This window comes from Tachysurus fulvidraco, chromosome 12 (assembly GCF_022655615.1).
Source record: "Tachysurus fulvidraco isolate hzauxx_2018 chromosome 12, HZAU_PFXX_2.0, whole genome shotgun sequence".
NCBI classification, from domain to species: Eukaryota; Metazoa; Chordata; class Actinopteri; order Siluriformes; family Bagridae; genus Tachysurus; species Tachysurus fulvidraco.
The window spans coordinates 24,044,704-24,055,753 of NC_062529.1; the positions used below are offsets into that span (position 1 = coordinate 24,044,704).

Here is an 11,050-nt window from a genome sequence, read left to right on the forward strand (position 1 = left end):
CTAGTCAGATCCCTGATTTTGTTTAAAGCATGAAGATATTTAAGGGAAGACTTATAACCGTTAGTCGATGGTCAGATGCGTACGACACACAAAATTAGAAACGCTTCAGGAGTCATCTGATTATACAGGATTTCAGGGAGAACGTGTTGCACGTGTTAACCGTCTGCCTGGAAGCAAAACGCTACTGTGACTATTTACTTCTCTCACTTAAAACGGAAGCCATTGTGTTTTCAACTGTGTCAACGTGCGCTCATGAGGATCAGCCAAACTCTGGATTTCCAAATTATGTAAAGTTCACAGACTCATTTTATATAGACTAATTTTCAGTTATAAATGTAAACAGCTTAGGAGTGTAATAGAGCCAAATTATCATTTCTGCCACTATGGCATTCGGCCACATAAGTCATTTCTGCTGTGTCTGAGGTCTGAGATGTTTTCTCTTATATGATTGGTCACAAAAATAATCCCTACACGTTCTAATCTGTATCACCTTATTAACTCACTGTCATTATTAAATATTGTACACAATACATTTCTTCTCCCTCTTCTCCTTTCAGTCATTTTCTCCTCTGATAAAGAAACTCTTCATCCTCTTAAAAGTCCTCCTCACTTCTCCTAACACTTTTTGAGCTTATGAGCTCTTTTAAGGGTTAAGATGCTTTATGAATAACTTTTATCTTTACTAGAATCTTCTCTATAACTTTAAGGGGAAACGCCCACAGTTCTAAGACTTTTATTATAACTACTTCACTAGAATAAATTTTATGCACTAAGAATTTTCATGAATACAGGCCAAAACCTTCTGCCACAAGTCTTATTGTATGTCACTCTGAGACTAGATTCCCCATGAATAAATGAAAATAAATAAAACCTTTCTGTTGACCTAAGGTACACTTATTTCTAGGTGTTTCTATTTTTCCTCCCTGTTTTAATTTGTGTATGTATGAATACCCCTGGGAATGCTAACTGTTTAATCTAATTATTCATCGTTTTTTAATGATTAAAATCCTCTTTAGACTGAATTAGTATCACTTGAGATAAGGTCATTTGGGACAATTTTAGTTCTGATTAACAATAAACTACAAGTCCTGTTTTTTTTTAAGATGTGTATACCATTTGGTCAAAGGTATATGGATACACCAGGAGTTCAGTAAGCTTATAACCTACGAAAAATCAGTTACCATGGGTGTCCTAATCAGGTATCTGATTACGGTAGATATACATATAGTGGGAATATTTTTTAACTATCTAAGGGCCTTTTTACACCTGGTCACTTCATGCGTTTTCTGTGATCAGATAGCTATCCTGATGGTAAAAAGACCAGGTCTAAATGCCCTCTGAAACGTTTTCGAGACGGATATAGATCCGATGGTTCAAATCCCTTCAGGAGGTGGTCTGGGATGCATTTGAGATGAAACTGGACAGGTGTAAATGAATGTGGTTGTTCAAGCCACATACGTCAGCGCTATACTCCTACCAGACGGAAGTACGTCACTCGCAAGTGATCTTTCACCCAGGCGTCTCGTCGGGTTTTAAAATGCTCTGCTGCCACCAGCGAAAACGCAGCAAACAGTAAATGCTGATTTTTGTAGCATAACCGTCGTAACGAGTTTTTTTGTTGTCTTTTTGAGAATAAACCAAAGCGTGTTCCATTTCAATTACCCCAGAAATTAGGTAAAATATATTTGCATTTTGGGCGGGAGCAGAAAGATCGGATTGATGTCCGATTCGCCGTGACGCGTTTATGTGGCCTGATGTAAATGGAACAGTTTTAACAAATCAGATAGCTATCGGATCAGAGACAACACATGAAGTGACCGGGTGTAAAAAGGCTCTAAGGGTCTTTTAAGTAATCTTTTAAGATTAATCCTAAATAGTATAAATTCTTGTACAGTTTCCTTCTATGACTTGTGTTTTTTTCCTTAGATGATGATCTCGTCCAGGATTTTTTATGGATGGACTGCTGTTGCAAAATTACAGATAAGGTCAAGATAAGTCAAGTTAAATTAAATTTAAACAGATTAATACGTTTAGTCTGTGCTATTACACGTGGAAATCTTGTAGATTCTAAACCATTTTATTTTGCATTGTAGTATTTGCTAGCCATGACGTTTGTCTATTTCAAGAGGGCACGCTTCAGCATCACTGAGCACAGCAGGATGAACTTCTTTATCGCTCTGTAAGTTAATTTCATTAAAGTGGTATTTCAGTAGAAATCCTAATGCAACTAAATTAACCAAGTAGTCTTTTTTCTTTGCACATTTAAAAATAGAAGAGGTTTAAACAGGAGAAGGTATGAAAGTGTCAGGAGTGTTGTGTGTGTGTGTGTGTGTGTGTGTGACAGAAGAATGAAAGGAAAGGTGTAGAAGACGGTAGTGAGAGCAGATCTGCTGTATGGGTTAGAGACTGTAGCAGTGAGGAAAAGACATGAGGCACAGATGGAGGAAGCAGAGATGAGGATGATTAGGTTCTCTTTAGGAGTGTCGAGGATGGACAGGATTAGGAACAAGCACATCAGAGGGACAGCTCATGTTGGCTGTTTTGGGGACGAGGTCAGAGAGGCTAGATTGAGATGGTTTGGACATGTACAGAGGAGGGAGATGGTTATATTGTTAGAAGGATGTTGGAGATGGAGCTGCAGGTAAGAGGTCAAGAGGAAGGACAAAGAGGAGATGTATGGGTGTGTTAAATGAGGACATGAAGGTAATTGGTGTGAGAGTAGAGGATGATGAGGACAGAGTTAGATGATTCGATGTGGTGACCCCTAACGGTAAAAGCTGAAAAAAGAATATATTCTTACGACTCATTCTACAATGCGCACTGGTGACATCATGTGGTGAACACTATGAACTGCAGCTCCTATTATTTACAAATTTATTATAAACAGAAACCTTATTAGTGGATATGAGTTTATAAAAATGTTCCCAAGCTTAAAACATTGTTGATTCTATAAAACCCAAAATCTCTCTACTGTTTCCATCAAAGCCAGAAATCTCTATCGCTAATAGCTGAATGTCCAAAGCAGTCGTGTGGCTTCATGTCTTTGTGTCTGAATGAATAGGTACCGTGTTTCAAAGCAAATGGTTTTATTTGAATGACTTTTTTTATGTAATATACAATGCTCAAACATTTATAGTCAATGTAAAATTTTAAACATAAATTCAATAACGATGTCAAACGAGTTAAATTAGTCTTATAAAGTTTTTTCTCTTTAGTTAACTCAGACTTTTAGCCCTGTCTGTTTGACTTAAGGTCTGTGTTATAGATACCTTGCAAACACCATGGAGGAGGATGAGGAAGAGTCAAAGTATGAGATCTTCCCCTGGGCTCTGGGGAAGAGCTGGAGGAAACGTTTCCCTCGTTTCCTGAAGCAAAGGGACGAGCTATGGGCTCGCATCGAGTACCGAGCCGCAGTCAGCCGCCGCTGCTGCGACGAGGTAACGATCCACCAGGTTTTCCTCACTACTGCTATCTCTGACTTGTTATAAAGCCACATCTGGATTTTGGGGAAATTGCTTAGTTCATCAATTAAAGTTTTGATAAAATTTATAATTTTCCAGTACACTGAATGCTGCATTTTGTTTACGATACGATTATCTGTTCCTGCTTATTTGTGCATTTTCATTTGTTTATGAAACTTCTTTCAGTCATAATTACGCTTCATAGAAATTTTGTGCAAAATACTCTTGAGAATAGAAAGCGAATTGTACGTCGTGAAGCCAGTATGATGGCTTTCTAGAACATTATACTAATGAACACAAAGTAACTGAGATGTTTGTCATTCCCTTTGTAGATGTTTAATGAGATACATCAAACTGTAGGATTTACAATTATTATAGTCTTATTGTCATATTCCTGTACTGTGTGTGTGCATGTTCAGGTGATGGCCATCGCTCCGTCTCACTTTATTTGGCAACGAGAGCGAGCGGCTCACCACAGCGGCGCTCAGCGTCAATACCGGGACAGGGAGGAATTACAGCTCCCACGAGGTCCTGCTGCCTCTCCTGAGCTCTGCGCTCTGTGTGCTAAAGCCTCGGGTCTCTCCCAGTCTCCTCTTTCACTCGCACTCGACCTGAGACTTCAGGAAACACCCAAGACCCAGAAATTAGTCCAGTCTCACAATAAAAGCTCCTGCTACTGCACACACAGACCAGCAGGTGAGACAGTCCAGTAACATCAGCTGTAGGTTCTAGCAAACTGCCAGAAAGTCTTTATTATTTTTATACCATGATTACAAAGTTTCCTACTTATTAAAGAACAACTGTTTAGAGTTGAAAACGAACCGGTTAACATGATGAACATTCCTCTCTCTCTCTGTCTCTCTCTCTTTCTCTGGCTCTCTCTGTCTCTCTCTGTCTCTTGCTCTCTGTCTTTCTCTGGTTCTCTCTTTCTCTCTGGGTTTATATCCCCCCTCCTCCTCAGTGTTCTTCCTTTAGTTATTCATTTCTCCTCCGCATCAATAAGCTAATTTGTAGTGTATTTACAAACAGGAAGTGATAGTGATGTGCACACCAAACCCATCCATGGCGAATCCACAGACTGGATTAACAAGGACTAGAGTCTCTGAGACCAGCTTTCTCTAAGCACCTGATGACACTACCCCCAACAGCCCTGTCTACACTTTTAAGGTCAACGCAGTCTGCAGATGTGTTTTGTTGTCGATTGCATCAACTATGAGATCATCCTGCGTTAATGTGTAAAGTCTTTATGTATGTCTACTGTTCACGGGCACTTTTCATCCTGTCACACATCATCATTATCTTTGCACAGCATTAAATGTTCACGTGACACTTTAACAGGAAAGTTTTAGAAGAATCTAAAGCGCATTAAACACTATGAAATGTTTCACACACACAATGATACAAAACGGAAATAATTTCTCGTTAAGGCTCGTCAGAGAGATATCACCGCATTGCGTTAGAAAAAAAAAATGAATAAACATCAATTAAACAAATGTGTTAATGAATTGCTTTGGATTTTTTTTTATACAATAAGCACTTTTAATATCAGAATAATCTCACTGTTTAAAATGTGGTTTGTTGAATCGATTTATTGCAAAAGAAACAGCTTTAATGTGTTACCAGCTTGTGTCAGGGTATCGATGGGTGTCGCAGTTCTACACAAGCTACCTGGATATTTTCCTCATTTTCACAAGGAACCCTGGAAGAAAGAAAAAAGAATAAAGTATTTATTTAGTGACTTTAACAACGAAGATTTTCTACGTTCGGACAGAACGCGGTGTCCGATTCGCAGTAAGACGACAAATAAACGTACAGCTGAGGACTAGAAATTTCCACAGTAATCCATACAATGACTTGGATTACACTAACAGCAATGATACACCTCGTTACATCTTAATATAAACTTAATAGATCACGCTGTATTAAACTATGATGCGTGAGATGTAACTAGAAACATCTTCACCAGATCACTTTGCATCGGAGATTTCTTTATAGGTTGTGGTAGCTGTAGCTCATGTTACATTTTCTGCAGCGCATCATGTCACGTTGTGAACCAATGCCGTGGCCTGCGTTACAGCGGAAACATCTGCATGAGATCACGTCGTGTTAGCGCTTTTGTGGTCCAAAAAATTGCACGTTGAATTGGAAATTCACACCACATTGGAAGATTTTGCGGTGAATCAAATTGCATTAAAGTCTTGCAGTGTAACACACTGGGAATGTCCGATGCCCCTTTTCCCCCGGGGCATTTTTGCCCCTTTTCCACCGAGGCAGTTCGAGTGCTGGTTCGGAGCCTAATTTAGAACCAGTTCTTTCTGTTTCGACCACCAAAGCATCAGCTCCGAACCAGGAAAAGTGGTCAGGAGCTGGGGGCGGGGCTACTGTTAGCGCATTTGATAATGTACCTTAAGTTTACTAATGTTTAATACACACTTACTTTACCGTGATATGATACATTATCAGCACACATGATAGTAGTTAGCTACATGCTAAGGCTAACTTTTTTTCTGTGTTAACGATAAAATAACGTTATGTACTTTATCAATTACAACCTCCATTTATACAGATTACACGGAGCCGCACGTACACGTTTTATTCGCCACGTTTGGATGCCGCTGTAGGTGTGCAAAGCCATGAACATTAACAGTAAAGCAACATCCGCCATTGTTGTTGTGTTTTTTCGCTGCTGCGCTAACGTTGCTGGGACACGTGACAAGTATACAGTGACGTCAGACTCGGCTCTGTGATGCTCTCTAACCGATGGAAAGGCAAACCAGTACTTTGAACCAGCACCCGGTTCTTTTTGGTGGAAAAGGGGTATGAGTGGATCATGTTGCGTTAGAAATTTGCAGTGGATCCCATCACACTGGAAACCTTTGCAGCAGATCCTCCTGAGTCAGAAATTTCCTTAATGAGTAAGATCATATAGGATCACAGAATTGATTTATCTGATTAAAAATCTCTAGCAGCAGGCTGTGGGGGGGGGGGGGTACTTGTGAAATGATTAATGGGGATCAGGCAAAAATCTTCTTCGGATCAATGTGGATAAGGAAATTCAGCAGCAGAGGATCCCAGATCAAAAGCTTTCACAGCAGATTATATTTCCAAAGTGGATCATACTGGTCCATACTGCAGATCACATGACACTGGGAACTTTTTCTTAGAGGACAGAAGCGGAATAGGATTTTCCAAGATCATACAAGTCCGCTTAGGAACTAACATCATACTGGACTGGAAACTAACAACATGCTCACCGGTGTGTCCGTTCTGTTCAGGATGCGGACGAGCGACGTACGGGACGCTTCCAAACGGAAAGTGCGCTGCACTCGCCTGTCCTTCTATAACACGAAAAGAAACGACATAGCTGTAAAGTAGCTGTTTACAAACTAGTTAAAGAAATGAATCACTTGAAACAAATACAAAAGCGTTAAACCTTTCCCTCCGTCCTCATTCTCGCTCTCTGTGGCTTCTTCACCCGGAGATTTTCTTCGCTGGTGGAAGGAGCCATCTTTTTTGAGCGACGGCGCAAGCAGCCAGTCTCTGTGCTGCACCTCGATGATGCGTTCGCACACCAGAGGCAGCGTGGAGCAGCGCAGTCCTTCCATTAAGTCGATGATCTGCGTAATGCTGTCGTCAGACACGGTACATGTGAGGGACGCATTAAAGGTTAAATTAGCCAGTGATTAGAACCGAGTTTAAATCCATCCTGTGTGATTTCAGGACATATGACACTTATGATCTGATTGTTTCTGTGGTCGGTGAACACAAGATTCGTGTTCTGACTGAACGGTTCCCTCTAGGAATTTATTCTGATAGAGAGAGAGAGACTTACTTGGCTTGATAGACGGCACACACGCCTCCTGTATGGAGATGAGGGACGACTGTGTGTAAAGCCAGATGAGGGTTAATCATATCCAGAGCCACCTGAAGCGCACACACGAGAACAAACTACTGTAGACTAGACAACACTAGACAAATAACAAATTTTCAGGTCCTTTAAAACATTCTTCATGTCTATAAAACAGTATATTACTTCTGATCGGTCAGAACGACTGCAGTCGATTACCGACGAAACAGATTGTTGAGGTTTTCGTGTAAGAAGTTTGTTGAAGACTTATTTAAGGACTCTCCAGTGTAAGATGTAATCAAGAGGAATAAAATGCTTTGGGTTAATTAAAGTAACTCCGCTTCATCACACACACCGTGGCATTGGTGATAATCGTCTTGCGTGCGGTATTTAACTCTTAATTTAATAAATATGCAAAATTGCAGCATATACAACATTTAACTGACTGTATATTACAATCACACCCCCAGTGTCACCCATATGAGGATGGGTTCCCCCTTGAGTCCGGTTCCTCTCAAGGTTTCTTCCTTTACCAATTTAAGGGAGTTTTTCCTCGCCACTGCTGCCTGAGTCACCTCAGACTTGCTCATAGGGGAATAAATACATACACACTGTGAACTATATACATCTAATAATAATCTAGAATTTTTATTCTGTTAATTCTTATTTCTTTTATTATTCGTTAATTCCTTTATCATTAATTATGTTTACCTTCTGCTCTGTGTTTATGTTCTGTAAAGCTGCTTTGAGACAATGTCTATTGTAAAAAGCGCTATACAAATAAACTTGAAACTTGAATGATCCACTTACTGAGCTGAAGCTCCGCCCAGCAAGCAAGGGGGCGGAGTTTATAAGATCTCCGAGGTGAAAGTGGACGTTTTCAGGCCACGCCTTCCCACTGCGCAGCTTCCAGGATGAACGCCAGCGCTCGTAATTCAACACGGACCGTCTGTGGTGGTCGGGTCTGACTTCAACGCTCAGCACGCTTCCACTAGAGCCCACTAAGAAGAACACACACACACACACACGCAGCAGCTAGTGAACTGCTACTTTGAGGAGATTTCTGATAAAACTGCAGCTGATGTTGGTCTCAAATCTTGACACTCATGGTAGCATACACACTCATTCTACATGACCAAGTTAAAATTCTTTAAAAGTCTCACATGTCCCCGTGAGCTACACTAGAGGTGTAAACCTCATGCTATCACAATGTGATTCTGATGGTTCCTCTGAATCTGATGTAACCCAGTAGCCACAGATCAATATGCGAGTCAGATTGATCAACTTGAATTAATTCAGTTTGTTGGATCATCATACACTCTTTAGTCCACACAAATCATTCAGGTTTTTCATGGCTTATTTTATATACACAACAGAAATGCAGAATATTAAAGACGTGATACTGAATTTACATCCATCGTGTCTAGATAAAAAAAATAAAGACAGTACCTGCTCGGGACAGGAAGAGACTCATGGCCCCGGATCCAGATCCTGACTCCAGCACACAGTCTCCCTCGCTCACGTCCATCATCATCAGCATGGTGCTGGCATCCTGCAGGGAGACGAATGAAAATGTGTCACATGTCATTTGCACAAGAGTCAGAACTTTGAATCGACTCACGTATCCAAAGCACTCTTTGTGAATCGTCTTTCAACATCAAAACTGTTTGTTAGTGTGAATGGTCCGTGGAAACGTACACGAGAGGTGACACGATCCGTGTACTTATTTTATAAAAGGTAATTCAGTCAGTGACGGATATCAGAGCATGATATCAGATGGAAAGCTAAAATGTACAGTATATTATTAAAAGCCCCGAGATAAGGTAGAAAATAGGGTGCTTAAGGTTTTTTTTTGCCACATCCCAGAACTCTCAGAAAGCCTGCAACTCTTTCTGAACTCAATCAGTGTGTAAATGTACAGAGGCTTACTTTTGGATAAGCAATGGCAGGCCCTCTTTTCATAAACAGTGTGAACTCTTCGAGACTGGGTCTGCGGATGAGCATAGGGATCCCCAGGGTGGTGCGGAACACTGTGCCTGCATGGCAACCCTGGATGACATCGTGGTCTACAGAACCCCAGCTGCTCCCCAGCTTACATCCTTTCTCCAGCTGGAACATTTTTTGTAACTCCAGCCTTCGTCTCCGGCGGTACTCGGCGAGCACGACTTCTCCAAAGCACATCGCGCGCTCCTCAGGCAGAACATGAGCATGTGTCATTCCTTCCAAGACACTGTCATCATCTCCAGGTAGTACATGCACATCTAGATCTTCCTTGAGCTTCTCTGGAGTCTGCGTTTCTGTATCTTCGTGTTCTTCACTTGTTCTTTTCTGTCTGAGCTCCCAGACCTCGTCGCTCAATGATTCCTGGGGTAACATTTGACTCACCCTTTCTAAAGGTGACAAGGGTCGCCTCCCAAATCGAGAAGCACCCCATGAGTACGGAGGAAGTGTCGGACCAGATGGAACATGTGCCTCAGAACCATCTCCATCTCCATCTGGACCTTTCGGACCTGTCCCAAAACACTTTGTCCTAGCTAAAGAACTGATTCTGAGATCATTCGGTTTGACTTTATGACTTAAACATGTGACACACACTCTGGCCAGCCTTGGTGTCATTTTAATTAAGGGACTCAAATTGAAACACAACCCAAAAGCAGACATCAGCTAAGCTTCGTTAAACTCTCACAGTCACTGCTTGTTTCTCATTCATTACTTATATATATGTACATATCAGACAACACACGAAAATGCAGTAAACGCAATTCACCAAGAAAGCGATTGTAAACAAATCGAATGGCAGCGTGGCTCTCAACAGAGCAGCGCCATTTTGGATTTGGTGACTTCATCAACGAGCGACAAACACGGATGCAGTACAAAGAGCGGCCACAAGATGGCACTAAAACACCGTGCTGTTTTGGTCAAACCTGTATATAAAAGACAATAATAAAAATACTTAAAAGGCAAAACAAATGATACTTTTTTAATCAGTATCATTCATTTTAATGTTTTATCTTCTTTCCAAAGCTACAGAAGTTAGAATTTAGATTTCTACAAAATATTTAGAATATTTTGAAAATATTTATCTATAATATTTAGAAAATATTTGTCATACAGTCATTAAACTTTTCAAAAGTTTGAATATAAATATAAATCTTATATATATATATAAATCTGATATATATATTATTTGGTTGTTTACTTTTTCTGGATTATGTACCAACTATTAAATATATACAAAAAATTGGAGCAGATTAAGTTAATTAAATAAAATTTAACTAATGCTTGTATAAATTACTACTTAATTACCTACTTAAATTAATTTATTTTTGTGTTTTTTAATTTAAATCATGTTATTGACAGTAATTGTATTGTAAGCTTTAGAATTAGTCTCTGTTTGTCCACCAGGGGGCGAAAGAGCGCCATAGAATCATGGACAGAAACTCATAAGAACAGCAACTGGGCGATATTTCATTAGATGGCAAATCAAATACAAAACATCCCTGTCTGCCAGGTCTCCGAGTAGAAATCGATTAGAATTGTGAATGTATGTTCTTTATTTTTAACAACAAAAACATCGATCTGCTTTTCTAAAAGCTTTCGGTCGTCATCGTTCTCATGACCTGCATCTCAATGTGTATTCAATATTATATAGATAAGATATAGATATAGATAGATATAGATAAGTATTTATCAAATCAAATTTTATTTGTCACATACACATACATACAAAGTACGACATGCA

The 11,050-nt window shown here is 40.0% G+C and overlaps 2 protein-coding genes across 3 annotated transcripts in view; one reads left to right on the forward strand and one right to left on the reverse strand.

Annotated features, from left to right (window-relative positions):
* Nucleotides 1-4,954, forward strand: part of spdya (speedy/RINGO cell cycle regulator family member A) — a 7,184-nt gene extending 2,230 nt beyond the window's left edge. For both annotated transcript variants that reach the window (XM_027175188.2, XM_047821870.1), the window contains exons 3-7: nt 1,927-1,985; nt 2,094-2,179; nt 3,266-3,437; nt 3,881-4,157; nt 4,491-4,954. In XM_027175188.2, coding sequence (XP_027030989.1) covers nt 1,927-1,985; nt 2,094-2,179; nt 3,266-3,437; nt 3,881-4,157; nt 4,491-4,558 — 662 coding nt within the window. In that variant the 3' untranslated portion in view covers nt 4,559-4,954. The remainder of the gene's footprint in view (nt 1-1,926; nt 1,986-2,093; nt 2,180-3,265; nt 3,438-3,880; nt 4,158-4,490) is intronic.
* trmt61b (tRNA methyltransferase 61B) lies at nt 3,940-10,174 on the reverse strand. Its single transcript, XM_027175187.2, has 8 exons — nt 9,238-10,174; nt 8,758-8,860; nt 8,119-8,309; nt 7,294-7,385; nt 6,895-7,088; nt 6,716-6,799; nt 5,082-5,160; nt 3,940-4,078 (listed from the first exon to the last, which is right to left on the reverse strand). The coding sequence occupies exons 1-7, from the start codon at nt 9,967-9,969 to the stop codon at nt 5,126-5,128; spliced, it is 1,431 nt and encodes a 476-aa protein (XP_027030988.2). The 5' UTR covers nt 9,970-10,174; the 3' UTR covers nt 3,940-4,078; nt 5,082-5,125.
* Between the last annotated feature and the right edge of the window lie 876 nt (nt 10,175-11,050).